Source organism: Hakea prostrata, chromosome 9, assembly GCF_041222555.1.
Source record: "Hakea prostrata isolate BN-2017 chromosome 9, UWA_Hpros_2, whole genome shotgun sequence".
Classification (NCBI taxonomy): Eukaryota; Viridiplantae; Streptophyta; class Magnoliopsida; order Proteales; family Proteaceae; genus Hakea; species Hakea prostrata.
Window position 1 is genome coordinate 10,715,750 of NC_142608.1, and position 21,294 is coordinate 10,737,043.

Here is a 21,294-nt window from a genome sequence, read left to right on the forward strand (position 1 = left end):
CTTCATGTGACAGCCATCACAAAAATATTCCGTCAAATGATTGTCGAGAGAGGGCATCGGAAAAGTATATGTGGTCAAAGCACTGCCCCATGGCATTCACAGTCGACCATTTGATAGCCTTGTTCCTAAATATACAGGACTAAGAGGGCTCTATTGTTGAGTGTGAACTTCATTTCAGACACAAAATACTCAAAAAAATCATGAAAGAATAATACCTTGCTTTTGAAATTCAAAACCCCATACCCCAACATCTTGATGGAAAACACGTTCTTTTTGCTGATTTGAAGAGAAGAATACGTTTAGAGTAGAAGACAAAGCGTAGAACACCGTTTTGGTTATTTTCGTAATACCCAAACTCATATTAGCTAGTAACGTTGAAGGAAAATCGTGGCGGTTAGTTTTGTAAATGTAAACCACTAACGCTTCTAAAGATTGAAGCAACTGCCCTTGGACTCGGTCCCGATCAAAATGTCACTTCCAATCCAGTTAAGTCTAGAGTTTAGCCACCAATATCTCTCTTCATTCCTCCATTCCTTTTCAGAAAAGCTTCTTCATTAGTAATTGAATTTCTTTTTCAAGAGAGAAAACCATGGTGACAAAGATTGAAGCAACTACCCTGGACCTTAGTCTGATCAAAATGTCACTTCCACTGTTTCGAACCAAATTGATAGCCTTGGTGGAAGTTCTTGGCACGGGCAACAAATTGCAATCCACATTATTAGATGTTTGACATGTGTACAAAAAACTCCGAAAATGGATTTTGAATCTAGAAATGTATTTTTCCATCAACGTTAGACCATTTTTGTACGTGCAGATCGAATGGTTCGCGTACGAATACCTTTTACACCTCTCGCTTTTCCCCTGTGCATTTGCTGCCCGATCCTCCTTCCTTCGTCAAATTCAAACTTCTCTCTCTCAGTTGAACCAAAAGCCTAAAATATCAACACCAGTAAACCCTGTAAGCATTAGCGAAGTCTGAAGTTTGTTTATCAAGAAAAAAGAGAGAGAAAACAAAAAAAGAAGAGAGGCTGAAGCTTGGGAATGGCATTCTCCTTGGGAGCATTCGCTTCCCCTATTGTCTGCAAAGCCAGCAACAATTACTTGCCTGAGGCTGCCCATATTCGCCGGGCAGCTGAAATTGCCGACAAATCAGCTGGCTTCTCATCCCCACACCCTAATTTTGGTTGCGTGATAGCAATGGGGGAAAAAGTGGTCGGGGAAGGATTTCTCTATGCGCAGGGGACCAAGTGTGCAGAGTTGCAGGCTGTAGAGGCTGCTAGAGAGCTGTGCAACGGCGCCACTGCTTATCTCAATATGGAACCCGGGGATTGCTACGCTGACCAGACTTCCGTTTCTTGTATAATCAAGGTTTGTGGGTTCTCAATTTCGTCGTCAAATCATCATTGTCTCTTCCTATGCTGGGTTTAGTTTTTCAGTATTGAATTCAACCAGTTACTTAATGGTTGAAACTGGAATTTATAGTAACATGTTGTAGTGGCCATTGGGATTTTGACTTGAGTGCTCCAAGTTGATTAATGTGATGGTCAAACTTCTGCTTCTTCTTTGTTTAAAAGGTTTTTAGGTTTTCGTTTCCATCATGAATCACCAGAGTCAACTAGTGCAACTAAAACGGTAGCAGCGCAACTAGGGAAACTGTAATTTTTTTTTGCATATTTTGGAAACTGGGCGTCTCGTTTACTTGGGTACCTCTAATATGTTAATGGCAGTGCGTCGTTGCTGCTACTGCTTTTCCATCAGGAAAAAGTTCAGCCCAGAAAACTTAATGCACTCATGAAGCGACATTTTGAGTAGCTTTCTCTACTTGAATAAATAAAAAGTGTTGGTTTAAGATGCTTTCAGTAGGCAGCGTTCAAGGAATTGGGAGCTGATCAGTTTTCCCCGAGCCCAATTCTATTTATGGCTGGACAAGTGAAATCGACAGGGTCAATCCTGTTGCCATCTCCAATTACTTTAGCCGTGCTTACGAGATATGGTTGCTTCACATTATGTGTATTCAAAGGAAGAATCGTGTTTGAAACATCGAATAGATTATGAAGTTTTATGAATGTAGTGACACAGAGAGTAAATGAGTTGAAGGGAGTTCCTAGTGGTGAGGCCTAATTTTGCATCTTCTTTATTTTAGTTTTTCCAACTCTATTTTCATCATCTGATCATCCTTTCAATCTGCAGAATAATGAAGAAATATTTTTAATGTGAAGTTAAGGTCGGTAGTAATTTAGTTCCAACAACAACAACAAGAAGCCTTATCCTAACTAAATGGGGCTTGGCTATATGGATTCTTGCCTTCAAATTAGCTTTGTTTGAGGTTACGCTAGATACAAGGCATAAGTTATGCATATCTTTTCTCACCACTTCTCTTAAGGTTATTTTGGGTTTGTCCCTAGCTCTTTTAGTTCCTTCAATATGGGTTATTATCACTTCTCCGTACAGAGGCATTTATAGGCATTCGTTGAACGTGGCCATGCCATTGCAAATGACTTTCTTGTAGCTTATCACTTATTGGAGCTTATTGATTGATCAAAACAGTACCAAAATAGGACCTTTTCACAAGGAGACAATTGCAAATTTGATGGACTTAAAGTGAAACAGAGTTTAGATGGGAAAGAGGGCTGAAACTAGAATGGTATTATAACGGGCTGAATAGATCTTCAAATAGGGGCAAAACTGTAATGAAGAAAGTGACAATAACAATGTAACATGTAACACCCGGGCTTCACACCGCAAGGTGGATCGATTGGATCGAACACCAACCTACCTTGATCAAACACAAGGGTTCTCCAAAGAGGAGGAATGCTAGCAAGCAATTTGATTTCAATTCATAAGTTGTGTCGTCACTTCTTACATAAGTCTCTTTATATAGCATTCTAAAGAGACATAAACACTAATGGTAACATTCAACCACTAGCTAACACCACCTACCTATTAATAACTCAACTACACAACACCACTAGTCAAAACAATAATGGAAACATCCACCCACTACACCCCACTACTAGCTCCTTTTATTGACTTTTCAAAGCTAGACTTGGCTTAGTTCAAAACATGTGGGCTGGTCTTCTCCCACTAAAGTAATCCAAGCCCATGAAACCATAGGCTCATTTTAACCCACTACAATAGTCCTAGCCCATGTAAGCCATGGGTTCTTTTGGATCATATCTTTAGGCTTTGATGGGCTTGACCATTGGGCTTTTCTCTTCCTTGTATATGCTGCCAATTCTGCATCAGAGCTACTCCTAGATCAACTCTAATATGATCATTCCTTATCTTATCCTTCGTAGTTTTACCACTCATCCATCTTTGCATCTTCATTTTTGTTACACTGAGTTTATATATATGATTATTTTTAATAGCCCAACACTTTGCACCCTATGTCAAAGCTGGTCGAATGAAGGGACCTACATAATTTTTCTTTAAGCTTTAAAGGAATACGTTGATCACACTAGATTTTGGACACACTTCTCCACTTCATCTACTTTATGTTAATTCTTTGGGAAACATGATCTTCTATATCACCTCTTTTATTTATGATTGAACTAAGGTACCTAAAATAATCATTTTGAGAAATCTCTTTATCATCAAGTTTCACCACCTTATTTTCTGGTCGATTATGACCAAAGTTACAAAATAGATATTGTTTTCGTTCTACTTAGTTTAAAGCCTCTTGATTCCAAAGTTGCTTTCCATGATCTTAGCTTGGTATTAATCCTTGCTTGAGTCTCATCAATCAATGCAATATCATCAGCAAAAAGTATACACCAAGGAACGTTGTCTTGAATTTTTTTGGTTAATTCATCCATTATAAGTGCAAATAAATATGGGCTTAAAGTTGACACTTGATGTAACCCAACTATAATTAAGAATCCATTACTTTGTCCTCTCACTGTTCTTACACTTGTTATTGAACCATCATACTTATCTTTAGAAATGTCCACATATTTCACTTGCAACACTTCTTTTCTCTAGTACTTGCCAAATTAACGCTTTAGGAACTCTATCATAAGCTTTTTCTAGGTCAAATAAATACCATATGAAGGTCTTTCCTACACTCCCTTACATTTCCATAAGTCTCCTAATTAGGTAAATAGTCTCCATTGTAGATTGTCCTGGCATAAATCCAAATTGGTTTTCCATAATTGTAGTAAAGTGTCTCAAATGGGTTTCCGTTACTATCTCCCATAATTTCATAGTATGGCTTATCAGTTTAATGCCTCTATATTATTACAACTTTGAATATCTCATTTATTTTTGTAATTGGACCCATGATGCTTCTCCATTCATCTGGCATTGTCCTTGTGCTCATAATCTTATTAAACAACTTAGTCAATTACGCTAACCCGTAGGTTCCTTAGCTCTTTCATACTTGGGGGGAAAACAAGTATTGACAGAAATCAGAAAAATAAAACAAGGACGGCAATTAGTAACTTAGGGTGAACAAATTTGCCACCAAAATTCTGATCATAATGTAGACTCAAGTGAATGATGGCCAGGAATTCAAGATCCTTAGATGAATAGCAATAAGACGGTTTCAAGGGATTTTGGCCAAGATGCAAGCTTCTGTTTAGGGCCAAAACAGAAATCTGAAACTGAAGTGAAGTACTGTACTCTCATTTAAGTCCTCTGTCTCTGACTGTTTTTTGTATATCAGGATGCTGGTTTGATTCCCTAGATTCTGGATTTATTCTTAGGGTTTGCAAAGGACTCAGATTAGGTTCTATTAGGGATTTCAGAGCTCTCAAGTGAGTTGTAACAGGAGCTGGTTTCGAGCTACAAGTTTGAGGTTAGTGTGTTTGGGTTCTAGAAGGGAAGCTTAGTAGTTGTGGAGCTAGGGTTCTAATGGAGGGTTAGAAATTATGGAATAGAGGAAGGAAGAAGCGCAGAATGGGGTGCGGTTTGCAGAAACAGCAATTAAAATATGGAAAAGTGAATGGAGTAAGGCTGACTTGTTACTTACCTGTAACAAAGTTTGGAAATGGGTTGAGATGAAGACAGAATAGTGAAGGCAGGCTGCAAGCACTGCCGCAGGAGAATCCCTCAAAATGGAAAACCCTAGGTTGCTTAGTCGATCACTAGGAGGCTCCTTACCATTGATGGAGAAGCTCTACTAACCCCTTACTCATAAGCACAACACCCTCTTTATAAATTGTATTCTCAAGTGTGATCAAATCTAAGTTTCTGTTACATGCACAGGCCTTTGTATTTATAGTCTTTGTACTTACTTTCCAAGTTGTACTCTCTAACTTGAATTTAAATAGGACTGTTATTATCACCAACCTAAAAAGAACTCCTCATCAGGTTTATTTAATTAATTACATTCTCCCTGATAGACCTGACATAACCTAAACTGGCTCGACCAAAATGTGAAGGACACGAGTATGCCACTGCTTGTATCGAGTAGGACTTCTGTAATTACATAACTGCCATTGGTATCTCAATTAGTGATTTAGTGGTTCTATGCTGCTGGGCAGCAACCTAGGGCTACCTTCAGGCTTTGGGGCTTCTTTAGGGGTAGGTCCTGGGACCTATATCAGACCAGCATTGGGTTTGTGTGGACCTTGTATGTAGGTGAAACACTCTATAAATCACTCAATTGCAACTGTTGAATTAAGAGATGTGGCCTCGGTCACCAAATAATAACTTCTGTGCTCTAGAGCAACCAGCCAACTGATTTGCTCTAAAGTTAGACAGAATGAAGGCCTGATGGAATTGATACCTTGCTGCAAGTTTTAGTTGATTTTGATGGTTGGATCTCCAGTTGTGTGGGTGGACTGATAATAGAAACGTCTGATTGAATGGTGGAAAGAAGTGATGGATGGATGGAATGATGGATTGATTGCACGGAAGTGAAATATTCCGGTTTAGAACTTTGAGACTATATGGTCATGTATTGTCCCAAAAATGCCAGGTTTTGACTGTTTTCAACTATAATGTGGAAATTTTGATAGTTTCATCCAGTGAATACCAAGTTTTCAACAATTTTAATCAATTTCAACCAACCAAGTTTCTGTAGTTTTGACAAGTTGCGATAGTTTTGACCAGTTTCAATGGTTTCTACCAGTTCAGCCCATCACATGCCAAGTTTTGTCCAAGAACTGCCTAGTTTTAACTGGTTTCGACTAAACTTTTGTTTTTGCTTGGTTGAAACCTAGGTGGGCACCAAAGTCTTCATCTTTGACCGAATGAAGGGGGATGTGAGATGGAAGGGAGGGGTAGTAAATGCATCAGGGTTTATGAGGTGAAGGAAGGAGGATTTAGTAAATCATATTTTCAGTTACACAGCTGGCTCCAATGGAGGAGCAGAAGCAGGCTTATAACAGTGGCTTGAGAGTGAAGTCTCTTCAGTTTGATGATCGCAACAACAGTAGCAGTTCACGAACAGCTTCAATAAATTTAGGACAAGAAAAGGGAGGCAGGGATAGGTGGATTTAGCCCTTAACAGCAAGGCTTCTTGAGCCCTAGGCTTTAGCAATCAACAGCATGATTCGGGTTTGAAGACCTATATCCCTAAGAGGAAAGTGAAGCTCCGAGGCTTGCTGCCAAGCAGCACTTCATCAATTTACAGTCTTTACTCCTTAACTGTACTTGTAATTTTAGTTAGGCAGTAACAAACCTTTAATTCTGCCTAACCTTAAGTCAGTGGCGTACTTGTCCTTCCAGTCCTTTAATTTGGTCGCTTATTTACAGTCTCTATTCTTGTCGCAGCCTCACGATTCACAGACTATAAGTGTCCAAGTTCTGTTTAGGGTCGATGTCCTAGTTTCAGTCTAATTTTTTAAGTTCCAATATTTTACTATGCATGCTGTCTTACAGTAATTGGTCTAAACAGAAGGAGACTGGGCTCTTGTCTGGCAGACTGAGTGTCCTGACTTTTTTCAACCCTGTAACCTTGAGCCTACCTAGAGATATGGGCAATTCAAAGCCTTATCACAGGGAGATTGTTCCCCAAAAAATGGGAGATGTCTATGGGTCCTGAGCACATATTCAGGTGGAGAATCCCAAGAAATCCATTTCATCCTTCTTCTGTTCCATGTAAGAGAGGGTGATCTCCAAGGGTATTTTTCGATATAACTTTAGACATTGTCTTGTTGTTTTAGTAAATATCTTCTCATTTATTATTATCACCAGCCGTGATCTCATATTGCAGATCTATTAGCTGATTTACATATAGTTTGTTTAAAGTTCTTTCCTATGTTTCTTTATTATACTGAAGATAATAGAGTGCATCTTGTTTAATGTTTTATATGCTATCGCCACACTCTCTCTCTCTCTAAAAGAGACTGATATTGTGTACATTAGGCAGGAATCTCAAGAGTTGTTGTTGGTATCAGACATCCTTTACGACATCTTCGTGGAAATGCAATACGAGCATTAAGAAGTGAAGGCGTTCAGGTTGATGTTCTTGGAGAGGATCTGCGGAGTGAGGTGACAAGATCCCTTATTTGCAATTCTTTCATGAATTACAAATCTGCCCATGTTTATTTTATGTCATGATCTTATCTTCCTTATGAGTAACCCAAAAATGTCTCTTGAAGGTATTGCAGTAAACTTAGTCATCTCTCTCTTACCCCCCCCCCCCCCCCTTTCTCAAGCTTCAATGTTTTGGGATTTAATGTCACTTTTCTATAAGTAATAGAAAGGCTATACTAATGGTGTAGTTCATAGAATGATAGATGGGGAGGTACGTATAACATCCAAATATATTTGTTCTTACAGAAAGTTAAAAAAAATAAAAAAATTAGGTAATTATGTTTCTTAAAACATTGCCACCTAAGTAAGGGTGTCAAAACCAAAACGAAGTTGTATATCTGAAATAAGCCAAAGCTGTTCTTATGAAAACTGTGAATCCAGACCACACCAAATTGAACTGTTTTTTTTTTTTTTGGATGAATAAATAATTATATTAAAACAAAGGAAGGAACAAAAGAAAACCAACCTTCAAAGGGAAGGTTGGAAAGAAGAACTGAGACCCCAAGAGACAACAAATTGAATTGTTTAATTGATGACGAATAGTTAAAAACTTAAAATCCAATAATTATATATATTGTAAGTTAATAAGTTTAAATGCATTTTATACAACAACTCAGCCTTATCCCAACTAAATGGGGTCAACTAGGTGGATCCTTGCCCCCCAATCAGCTCCATTTGAGGTCGTACTTGATATAATACCTAAACTCTGCATGTTTTCCCTCACCAGTTCTCTTGAAGTCATTTTAGGTCTACTCCCTGGTTCTTTTATTTCCTTCAATCTAAATCAAATCACTCCTACATAGTGGAACATCCAAAGGCATCCATTGAACATTGCCATGCCATAGCTCAAATGACTTTCTCATAACTTGTTCTATATCAGAGCTACTCCTAGCTTAAGCATAATCATGGTAAGAAATATCGCTGAAACTAGGCAAAATTCCGCTATGTCACTACTTAGCGACACGAAATATGAGTAAAAAACGAAAAGTCTCAGATTTTGTGAAAATTTCGGTAATTTTGATTTCGCAAATTTTGCTGAAATTTCCGAAATGCGCACTGAAATTTTGAAAATTCTTAGGGGTTGTACCATACATGGCTTACCTCTCTACTTGATCCACCCTATTTTAATCATTGAGAAAGATCACTCTTTATATTATCTTTTTTGTTTATGATTGGGCCAAGGTACCTAAAATAATCACTTTGTGAAATCTCCTTCTCCTCAAGTTTCACCACCTCATCATCTGTCCGGCACAACCAAAATTGCACAGTAGATATTTCGTCTTCGTTCTATGTAGTTTAAAACCTTTTGATTCCAAAGTTACTGGCCATGATTCTAATTTGGTGTTATTCCTAACTTGTGTCTCATCTATCTAAAAGCATATACCAAGGAGCCTCATCTTGAATGTCTTTGGTTGAATCATGCATTATAAGTGGCTAAGTGCATATAAATATGAGCTGTTGATCCTTTGGTAGCCTAACTGTTATCGAGAATTTACCACCTTAACCCCCGATGTTCTTACACTTGTCATTGAACCATCATGCATATCTTTAACCATGTCCATATATTTACTTGCCACATTCTTTCCCAAGAACTTGCCAAATTAATGCTTTAGGGGCTCTATCATAAGCTCTTTCTAGGTCAATAAGTATCAAATGGAGATCTTTCTTACACTCTCTATACCTTTCGATAAGTCTCTTATTAAGGTAAACAACTTCTATTGTAGATCTTCCAAAAATAAAACCAAATTGGTTATTCAAATCTCGCCCATTATTTCATAGTTTAATAGGTTTCAATTACTCTCCCATTATTTCATAGTATGGCATATCGAATTTATGCTTTTGTAGTTATTACAATTTTGAAATGTCTCCTTTGTTTTTGTAGATTAAAACCAAGATGCTTCTTATCCATTGATTTGGCATTTTCCTTGCTCATAGTCTTATTAAACAACTTGGTTAGCCAAGCTAGTCCATAGGCTCCTAAGCTCTTCCATACTTCTATTGGGATTTCATTAGGACTTTGTGACTTACCTACTTTCATCCTCCTTAGAGTTTCTTTTACTTTGAATATTGTAATCTCTATATATATGTTTGAAAATTGGTGCCATGGCGAATGGTGTAAACATTAGAATCACAGATACCTAAAATATGAACTTTTCATCTCTTCTTGATGTCGTCATCATGTGCTAGAATTTCATTGTCTCTCACTTCTAATATGTCTAACATGGTCCAAATCTTTAGTCTTTCAGTCCCTTATTTTAGCTTTCTTGTAAATAGTTTTTTCCCTTTTCCTTTATGCCTAGATTGTTATATAAGTTTTTATACTTCTCCCTTGCTTTTCCCATAATTGTCTTAGCTTCATTTATAGCCAACTTATACCTTTGTAAAGCCTTCACATCCTTTGTCTTTTGCCATATCGTAAAGCTAACGTTATTATTCTTAATTATTGCTTGAACCCCAATATCCCATGACCAAGTCTATAGGAATGGTGCTTTCCTTTTGATTCACCTATGACATCTTTAGCTACCTTCCTAATACATATAGCCATCATATTCCACATCATATTGGTAGGATCCCCCTCAATTCCCACTTTTCTTGTTTAACTACTCATTAGTGAAAGATTTCAAACAATCTACTTTTAAGTTCCACCATCTTATCTAGGGGTGTCAATAAAATCCTGTTGACCTGGACCAGCCCAAACCAGCCTTGAGCCTGGCCCAATCCTAGCCCAATTTGTTCAACCCAAAGGGCAGGCTTGGTTACAAAAGAATCAGCCTTAACAGGGTTAGGTCCGGTTCGGGTTTAGCCCTCGGGCCAACCTGGCCTTGTGCAATTTTCCAGAGTTAGGAATGGGTTTAGCTTTCTAGGATTAGGATTTCTTGGTAAATCTCTGAACATCTCATGCTCTTTTCTCTTCTTGTTCTTCACCTTCTTCGCTTCCTTTTTAGATTTTATCTTCTTGTTTTGTATTTTTTGTTTATCAATTTATGTTTATTACTAAGTGTTTGAAATTTGGGAGCTATATTGTACCAAGATAAGGTGCTATTTGAATGAATGCCCTTAACTTGAATTGCCAAAGCGGTTGTACCAAAATAAGGTGCTATTTATTACTTACCAGTCCATCTCCTTGTCAGAAATGGATGGTCAATCCGATCAATCTGAGAAGTTTTCTGGCCGGTTGTTGTGAGATTTTTGTCTCTGTTGATACATCTGCTTGCCGAACTTCTTACATATTTTTCGCCATCACTTTCTGTTTTTTGAATTTTTGATTTTTAAGTCCACGTGAACGAGAAGGAATGAGAATGGAAGAGAAGAGGAAATGTTGTAGGATACAACCCTTTTTAGAGGCCCTTCTTTGATAACAACCAAGGATCTTTGGGGGCATCTTCTAGGCAAGCTGGTGCTAGGGTTGCCCTTCATTTTCCGTTAATTGGTGCCTACATTTCCCATAGGTTTTTTCAGTGATATCTCTAGTTATCTCCCTTATGCGTTGTTTTTTCTTATTTGAACTAGAATTTGTTTGATTCGTCTTACCATCTGATCTGCATGTATAAAACCTTGAAATAGAAAACAAAAATTCTAAAATTCAAGTTTTTTCTATCAGAAGGATTTCCTAGGTTATGAGAGCTTAATCAGGAGTTTGTTTCTGATACTAAATTTAGATTGACTAGTAACGATCAACTCAATGTTTAACTTTGATCTGCTTGGTTAAGCCTACTTTGAAAGAAGAGGGGGGAAAGGAGAAGGAGACGAAGGAGAGAAAGAGGGAGAGTGTATTTTAAATTATTAAACTAATCCTTTAAAAATAAAAATTAGGGTCAGGATCAGGGTAAATTAGGGCCAACTTAACCCTATTAGGGTTAATCAGGGCCAACTCAACCCTACCCAACCCTATCTTAATCAAGGCAGGCTGGGTCGGGTTGGGCCTTGTCAGTGTTGGGTTAGGGTTGGTGGGTTTTAAACCCTAATAGGTTGAGTAGGGCTTGGTTTTCAATATTAGTCTTTAAGGGTAGGGTTAGGGTTCAAAGCAGACCTGACCCAAATCCATTGACACCCCTAATCTTATCTTAGGATAGTTAACCTCACACCTTTTATGAATTGGGTGGAGTGAGGCACACATGCAAGACCACTAGTCTATGCTATGCGGTTAAGCTTTCCCCTAATATCACCTTGCAAGCCTTGCACAACAATTCATCTGACCTTCTAGTTGAGAAGAAATCTATCTGATTTCTATGATGTCCACCTTTGAAGGTAATTAAATGCTCCTTTGTTCTTTATAAAATAAGTATATACAATAGATGAATCAAAAGCATGAGCAAAATCCAAAACTAATATCCCTTCGTCATTGCTCTCTCCAAAATTATATCCTCCATGAACATTTTTATATCCTCTTTGATCTTTCCCAATATGCCCATTTAGATCATTTGTTATAATGGTCTTTTCTCTTTGACAAATTCCGTGCGGTAATCTATTCATACTTTCCCAAGTCGTAACTGTAGAATTTCATCTAGTCCTACTTGAGGTGCATATGTACAAATTATATTTACAATCTCTTTCTCTAGTACAAGCTTGATAGCTTTTAAAGAAACCTAGGGGGTGAATAGGTTGCAACTAGTGGATTAGCCTAATTTTTTTGTTTAATTACAAATTCAATATTAATTGACAAATTTAAATGAAAGTTAAGGTTGCAATAGGATTGGGCTGGGCCGGGTTTTTGCAATCCTAAGCCCAATCCTATATATTCTAATCTAAAGCCCATTCCCGCCTTGACCCTAATTTAGGGCCAAGGATTATTGTCCTTGACCCTAAGCCCTATAGGGCTAAGCTAAGTCCATTCCCACCCTAATTGTGCCAGGTCGGGGACCAGTTGGCCCTAGCTCTGATTGGCCCTAATTGGTCCTATACTTGGCCTTGTCTATGGCCCTGATTGGCCTTATCCTTGTCCCTGTTCCTAATTCATTGGGATCAAGCATCAAACATCAATTCACTTAAGATAAAAAGCTCCCTTTCTAAGGTGTTAGACTATGCATAATAAATAACTTTAAAGGGTAAGTAGCAGCACCCAAGATGATCAAAACTAATGATTTGGGGTCTCTAACACAATTTATAATAACAAAAAACTAGTGTTTATGTTTGCATGAAACACCTATTTAGACGGAGATGACAAACCTGAAGAATCAAGAGGAAGAAAACCACCCCTTTGAATCTCCTTATAAACAAGTTAAAAAAAAAAAAAGCCTCAAGGGATTTGATAGAGAACAGGTAGAGAGAAGAATTAGAATTAAAACAGATTTGAAAATCTAAGTTGATTGTAGAGAAGGTCACACATGAGCTCTTTTTGTAAATTTAGAAACATCAGAAGGGATATGATAAAATGAAAAGTTTATCTTCAAAGTTAAGCCGTAGGTAAGTATTTTTCATTCACAATTGTTCAATAAATTAATATCTTTATTCAACAAAAAAATTCCCCTATTCAAAACCTTGTTAACAAGTGAATCAATGGTAATTTAGTCATACTTTTTTTTGTTGTAAAATAAATGGTATTTTAGTTATAAACATAACCATCTGTCCTTGATAAGTTTTTTTGAGATACCACATTGGAGGCAAATGAAAATTGTCAAATTTTGGGAACTAAATATGACCTAGGTCGAACCTTAAGTGGTCCAAATAAAAATTACCCTAAAAAAATATAAAAAGTGAACTCATAGTCTCAATTTCTCATATGATCAAAATGACTGAAGGTCGAAATCAAGGCTTATATCAAGGTTAATATGAAGATCATGGTAAAAATCAATAAAAAGATCAGGGTCAAGATTAGGGCCACGACTAGGGCCAAAATTTGCGCCACGATCAGGGCCAAAATTAGGGTTAGGATCAAATTAAGGCCAGGATCAGAGCCAAAATCAGAGTTAGGATTAGGGCCAAAATTAGGGCCAATGTTAGGGCAAAAAATAAGAGATGGGTCGGGACAGACCCAACGAGCCAAAAAGCAATCCCAAGCCTGCTAAGGCCATAATATTTGGCCTTACTCGCCCTCAGGGCCAAAATCTTGAGCCCAAGTCCTATTCGGGCTCTTGGCGGGTCAGGGTTGTCAGGGCAAACTTGCACCTCTAATGAAAGTACAATTGTAGTCAACCATAACATTAGGATTTTATAGTGGTTCAACTTCAAAGTCCACCCCCACTCCTCTTTTGGCCTCAAGAGAGATTTTCATTAATGATTCTCTTTCAATAAGGAGTGGTTGGGCTTGTACAGATGGCATTCAAATCCTTGGCTTAACCAATGGCTAGAATTAACAGTCAAATTCTGATAGAGATGGTACGCTGTCTGGTCAGACGGTGCACCTTCACTTAAAGTATCATTGGAGTATAGCTGTTAGGCTTCATGTGCTTAAATGGATCACCGTCAAAATCAGACAGTACGTCGTCTACTCTGAGCCATTGTGAATGTATAGAATCACATGCAATCACAAGGTGCGTCGTCTAAACTCAAACGGTGCTCCGTCACTTGAGACGACGTGTTGTCTGGAGCACAGTGTGGAATTTAAGGGCTTTTTGGTCATCCTAGCCAACCCTATGTCCACACACACTCCTAACATGTCCTAGGTCACTATGACACAATGCACATGATTTCAAGGAAAATGAGTGCAATTACATCATATGTGCAAGGAAATGTGTGCTAAGTCTTCAGAGCTTGAGTTATATATAATTCTTCATAGTCAGCTTGGCGTAGCCTTCATATCCATCTTGTAACATCCCGCCCTAAATCCACCAAGGGGGTACCCTATCTGGATTACCCAGGGAATGAATCACGGTCCCGCCGATCAAGTTTAGGAACGATCATAGCCATTTAGCATAATAATATAATCAAAAGCAAGAATAATTCCTTGTATTCAAATAATTTAATAATAAAAGTCTAGAAAAGATCTCAGAAGGTTTCACAAATAATATCAGAGTGCGGAAATGATACAAATAGAACAAATAGTCAAAGTGTGAAAAGGAGGGGAAAACCCGTCCTATAATAATAGCGGAAGGTATATCGACTAAAATTAAGGGTTACAACCGGTTCCCAACATGACAAGGGAACAGACTAAACTACGGTCTCAACAATTCAAATAAAAAGGTTAAAAAGATAATGGGACGATATCCCAACACTAGCACACAAGTGCAAAGGCCGAACTGCTCCAAATAAGTCCCAATCTCGGACTACTAGTCTTCACCAATGTAGTCACCATAATCAGTAGTTTAAGAGTCATCAACTTAGTCTTCATAGTGTTGACCATCATAGTCAACAGTAGTAGTACCTGCAGTAGAGTCTAACAAAAATGTTGCAAAAATGAGTGAGTTCAAAAGAACTCAACAAGGCAGGTTATTCCACAATAACATAGATACATGATACAAAACATAGCATGATGCAATATGATATGAAACACATGATGCAATTATGATTCTAACTCTATGTATGCTAGTCTCTATGGTAGACATGCTTTAAGTCATAGCACCGTACTTCTTTGGGTTGTCAGTCACTCTCCCTCAACCCATTCCGTATCTTGGGAATGCCGTGGTAATTGGGTAAAGTCCTCTCAAACCATGGTAGGGGAATCGGTCACTGCTCTCTCACATCACCGTTTGGTATAAGTACTGGCGCATGTCACAGTAAAGCCTAGCCCAATGCAAGTCATCTACTCAGTCGTATCAAGTCAGATCCAGATACGTCCATTCCTCGCCCCTGGCCATCCTTTCCGGTATCCTTCACACTAGAGTCAGCGTAATCCCATATTACGGATTCATCAACCCTATTGGTCATCCACAAATAGTAAATAGGAAGCTTTCACGTCCTCTCACGGATTGGTTACCGGTCTTGAGTGCCCGTGAACCCAAGTCTAGCTATTTGCAACCCTACCAATAAATGGCCCCTTTCGGGTATCCGTAGCATGGTTTATGTCCCCTACCGGATTGGTTACTGGCCTAGAGTGCCCATCAAACCATACACTACCACGGGTCGTTTGGTCTCAATGCCCTTCCGATTCGGGTCTGATACGACAAGGACATCCTAGCCATACATCTAGACAAGTCCTATATATGTCATCCAATAATTCGGAAAAGCGTTGATGGGCATCTTCCGAGAACATCCCATATTATTCCCTCCGATGTCCAATGACAAAAATGTCAATAAGACATTCCCCAATCCCAAATCATACCTATTCAATCACATTCTCAATTCCATCATATCATACATAAATGACATTTCATCATATAGAAAGATACATACCATAACATGATCAGTTACATATGAATTTATTAAGAATGCATAATCATGATAACAAAATAATATGTAAACATGGCACTACTATACTTGAAGTACTTATAACAGTCATATACTGTAGGAAATACGATAAAGAAGGTAAATCTATTAAGTCTCTAACATAGAAGCAAGAATCACATAATCTATGTAGTTATGGTAACAACCGTCCTTACCTTAGGTTGAGTTGATAATGAATCGAGAATTACCAAGAGATGGTCCAAAAGTAATGTTAAGACCCTAAACAAACATCAATAATAAGTTAGAGAAGAAATTGGGAAGATCGGATATCAAATGGGTCAAAACTGGGCTAAGGTTATGTCAGCAACAACTTTGGTCGATGGTCTTTGGTCGATGGCATCGACCAAAGAGGATCGACCAAAATGTGTTCGGGACAGAATAGTGGGTTTTGGGGATTTTGGTCCGAAATGGGTCTTCCGAGGTTCGGATCAATCCAAAACTTGGAGGGAATGCTAGGAACAGTAGCAGGAGACTATGTAGCAAGAATTAACATGATCCAATGGTCAAATTGAAAACCCCCAAATTTAGGTCCTAGGTTCAAACTTGCAAGAACCATGTTCTTCAATGGAATCAATTGCAATTGCAAGAGAACTTAGGAATTCAATTAAGGGAATGATGGGCAGTAGATTAGAGATACATACTAACATATAATCAAACCTAATTGAAAGAGAAAATCAGATTAAGAGATGAATTCATGTTGTAAAGAAGAGAAAAATCAAAATAAGAAAGCAAGAACATCATGTATGAGAATCATAGCATGGAAAAGGTAAAGGGAGGTTTAATCAAAGCAAAAGAGCTTGTAGAAGAGGTGGTTGCAAGGTTGCAGCACCTTCTTCACGAACTCAGTAGCAAAAACAAGATGAGGTAGAAGTAGATTAGAGAGAGAGTGAGAGATTACATACCTTGGAGAAGAGATTAGAGAAGAGAGACGATGATTCTTGTAGAAGATCATCACCCAAGCCAAGGAGGAGCCTAAGAGGAGCTTTCCCACGTTCTCAAATGTTGAAATGAGTGAAATATGGTTCTAGGTTCGAGGTTTCACTTAAATAGATGAAGGAATATCCAAAAAGTATCTTTTTTCTCGAATCTAGGTAACTTTGGTCGATGGTCCTTGGTTGATGGCATCGACCAAAGAGCATCGACCAAAACAGGTAACAGGTTTCAGCAGAAAATCCAGAAATAGTTCAGCAACTTCGAACAGGGATTCGGAGGGCTATACGGGGTCAAATTGAGTGAGGTTTTCTCCTACAAGTCAATCAAGAAGTCTAGTTTTCAGAAATACCTTTGGATCAAGCATGTGAGATCATTAGGTCCACCAACTAAGCTCACCTTCTTTGATGCGCAAGCAGGATTTGCCAGACATAGTTCAGCAACTTTGGACAGGGATTTGGAGGGCTATATGGGGTCAAATTGAGTGGGGTTTTCTCCTACAAGTCCATCAAGAAGTCTAGTTTCAGGAAATATATTCGGATTGAGCACAGGAGTTCATTACGTATTTCAACTAATTCACCCCTCTTCGGTGCGCAGATTCAAAACTAACACTGACAATGCTCTCAAGTGAGGGGCATCATCGTCAATGTCTATGGGCTTGGGCTCCGACACCAAATCATCAACCAAAAGGGTCCACAAGTCTCTTTTCCCCCACTTTGGGTCTTCGGACCTACAAACATAACAGATTATGGGCTGGGTCAAGGTTAGGATAAGGCCAGATATTACAGGTCTACCCTAAGGGAAAGGTTTGGCATGACTTCTTAAGGCTTTCAAAGATAATAACACTAAAATCAAGGTCCAACTTTAAGGTCTAATATCAAATAAGTCTTTCTTTATCCCAAAACAAATAGGGTGTCCTGGCTAGGTTTGGGCTGGATGTCACACATCTTGACTTCGTCTTTGCCTTGACTTGGGCTTGGGCTTGGGCATACGGTGTTGAGTTGGGTTTGGTCCATTTGCTCTCATCTTGAACTAGGCATACACAACTCAATATAGCCAATATTATTTTGTGTTTGTTATCATCAGAGTTAATGGAGATTGATGTGGCATGTGGCAATGCTAACATGACATTTTCCCAAACAATAAATATAATCTTATCCGCTACTATGCCTACTCCACTTCTATTACTTTTGTCCCTAGTGTATCAAAGTTTAAGGTAATCCAACTCCTTATCTTTTTTAGCCTTCCAACTAGTCTCTTGAATGCAAGCTATATAAGTCCTTCACATCTACTAATTATAAGCTCTTTCCCATTGAAGATCTTATGTTCTAAGATGCCAGTATTCCTTCGTTTTTGGACTAGCTTCTTTACCCGCATTCATTTGTGAGGCAGGAACCCTTGCCTACTTATTACAGCACGTTGCCGTCGAGCAATGCATTGCTTATCGAGGATGCCCTAGCTAACCGTTGCCTGCTTATCACTACAGTGGGGCCATATTGTAGCGTATGCTTATCTTGTCAAGGCATGCCTAGCATAGGGTTTAGCAGGTAAGGTTGTAGAATCCATGTAAAAAGGGTTGTTTGGATGATGTAACCTAGGGTCTGGGTTAGATCCTCTAGGATCCTCTTAAATAAGAACCAGCACAAATTGGGTCTGAATGGTAGCAGAATTTAGCTTTTCAGAATCTAAAAGTGTTACTACAATTTCTGAATTCTTCTGATTCCTATTTTTTGTCAAAACAGAGAACCAAATGGGGTGGGGAGGGTCTAGGGGGACTTGTAGGGACTAGTAAGGTAGCAGGAAGGTGGGGAGGGTGCCTAAAGGTCTGAAACATTAAGGGGAGGGGTTTCTAAGGCCTGCAGGGGTGTAGGGGTGCTGCTGGATTGATGCGGCAGCAGAGACAGGGGGTTGGGGGAACCTACTTGGGGCCGATGAGAATGGATGAAGGTTGCTGGTTGAAGGCTTGAAGACTGCTGTAAACTTGTTTGATGTGATTGGATGCTTGAATACTTAAAGAAGACAAAGATGCTGCTAGAATTTCTGAAGTTCCTTGAGAATTACTCTCCAGCCTAGGCTGCTAGAGTTTCCTTCCCCACAGCCCAGGCCTCTGATTTACTCAACAAGTCAACCTACTTTATTCAAAATAAAAGAGGGCTATTTATAGACAAATTATATCACACTTGGACTCAACTTGGGACTCCTTAACTGATAAGGATCCAACTACTGACCTAACTCTTTAACTTGGACTCTAATTAATGAAGAGTTGCACTCTAGATGAGTCTCCTTTATAGTTTAGGATACCATCACCTTACAATCTTACATGGACTCTTACCTAATTAAAACACTTGCTAATTAAGATAAACAAGGACTCCACCAACCAACTTTGACCAAGTCAAAACACAACTAACTTATAATGGAGATGGACTCTTCATAAATCATAACTCAAACTAACCAAAATAAAAAAAATGAAAAAAAAAGATCCATGACACTTGGATCAAGGGGAGTCAAACTAGACCCATATTGAGCCCTTAAAGGTAGGGAAAAAGACCAAAATGCCCGGGGGTATTCGACTAGCTTTAAGATAACTTCTTTGGGTTTGGTTTTTGGGCCCAATTATAGGGGAGGTCCAACCCTAGTTACATCGATGGGTTTTTTGCTTTGTCGGCTGCACCAACCTCCTCCTTTACCCAAGCTTGGATTTTGTCCAATATGTCAACAAAAAACAACAACAAAATGCCTTGTCCTAGCTAAATGGGATCGGCTACATGGATTCTTGCCTTCCAATCAGCTCTATTTTGAGGCCATGCTAGATGCAATGCCTAAACTATGCATATCCTTTCTCACCACTTCTCTTAAAGTTCTCTTAGGTTTGCCCTTAACTTTTCTAGTTCCTTCAATCTGGATTATATCACTTCTCCATACTGGGGCATTTACACGCTTCTGTTGAACATGTTCGTGCCACCTTAGACAGCTTTCTTGTAGCTTATCACTAATTGAAGCTACTCGCAGACCAACTCTAATATGATCATTCCTTATAGCTTATCCTACATAGTTTTGCCACTCATCTATCTTAGCATCCTCATTTCTGCTCCATGATTCTAACTTGGTATAAATCTCTACTAGAGTCTAATCTATCAACACAATATCATCAACAAAAAACATAAAGTAGGGAACCCCATCTTGAATGTCTTTGGTTAATTCATTCATTATAAGTGCAAATAAATATGGGTTTTAGGTTGATCCTTGATGTAACCCAACTGCAATTGGGAATTTCATTACTTTGTCCCCCCACTGTTCTTACACTTGTCACTGAACCATCATGCATATCCTTAATATGTCCACATATTTACTTGCAACACTTCTTTTATCTATGCCAAATTAACATTCTAAGAACTCTATCATAAACTTTTTCTAGGTGAATAAATACCATATGAAGGTCTTTCCTTCCTACACACTCTATCCAATATGATAATTAAATAAAATAAAATTAAATTAAAAGTACAAAAATTAATACAAAAACCTCTAATCTTGAATGTTCCATCCATGATAAGTATAAATAAGGGCTTCAAGCTGACCCTTGCTGTAACCCAATTGTAATTAGGAATTCACTACCTTAGCGTTACCATCATTTGTGTATTAATTATGTTGGTATATTTACTCAAGATACTTCTCTTTGATAGTGGTTGCTAGATTAATACTCTAGTGACTCTATCACAAACATTTTCTAGGTCAATGAAGACCATTTGGTGATCCTTATTGCAATCTCTGAATCTTTTTAGGGGTCTCTTTATGTAGAAATACAATGTTTGACAGAATGGCTTATTGATCCATAATCTCAAGCCCTCTATTTATAATTAAGTGGAAAGTAGACTATTACAAGGAATAAAAGTTTACATGAATGTAAACTCTAATTTAACTCCTATACAAACTCTTATTAGACTCCTAATAGAATCCAACACTCCCCCTCAAGTTGAGGCATAGATATTAGTCATGCCCAACTTGCCTACAATAGGAAGGAAATCTCTTTCTTTCAAACCCTTAGTGAAAACATTTGCTACTTGGTCTCCAGATCTTACAAAAGGCATGCAGATAAACCCTTGTTCCAACTTTCCTTTGACAAAAAACCTGTCAATTTCAATGTGCTTAGTTCGATCATGTTGCATTGGATTAGTAGCAATACTAATAGCAGACTTCTTGTCACAATATAACATCATAGGGTTTGGAACTTGGACTCCAATATCTTGCAACAAGCCTTTCAACCATAGTAGCTCACAAACTCCACGAACCATAGCTCTATATTCAGCTTCGGTACTAGATAAAAAGCTACCACATTCTGTTTCTTACTTCTCCAAGTAACTAGATTACCTCCAACAAAGGTACAGTAACCTGAAATTGACTTCCTGTCTGGAGATCTAGCCCAGTCTGCATCAGTGTATGCTTCTACTTTTAGTTTATCGGTGGGTGATAGAAGTATTCCTTTTCCAAGAGTTCCCTTCAAATACTGTAGTATTCTAGTAACAGCCTTCATATGAGCTAAATATGGATCATGCATGAATTGGC

The 21,294-nt window shown here is 38.4% G+C and overlaps 1 protein-coding gene and 1 non-coding gene across 3 annotated transcripts in view; both read left to right on the plus strand.

Annotated features, from left to right (window-relative positions):
* The first annotated feature begins 784 nt into the window (after positions 1 to 784).
* Positions 785 to 21,294, plus strand: part of LOC149004612 (cytidine/deoxycytidylate deaminase family protein) — a 35,263-nt gene continuing 14,753 nt past the window's right edge. For both annotated transcript variants that reach the window (XM_089169494.1, XM_089169493.1), the window contains exons 1-2: positions 785 to 1,368; positions 7,315 to 7,440. In XM_089169494.1, the coding sequence (XP_089025620.1) occupies positions 1,042 to 1,368; positions 7,315 to 7,440 (453 nt within the window). In that variant the 5' untranslated portion in view covers positions 785 to 1,041. The remainder of the gene's footprint in view (positions 1,369 to 7,314; positions 7,441 to 21,294) is intronic.
* Positions 10,624 to 10,716, plus strand: LOC149004613 (small nucleolar RNA snoR109). Its single transcript, XR_016170048.1, has one exon. It is a non-coding gene; the product is annotated as a small nucleolar RNA snoR109 (small nucleolar RNA).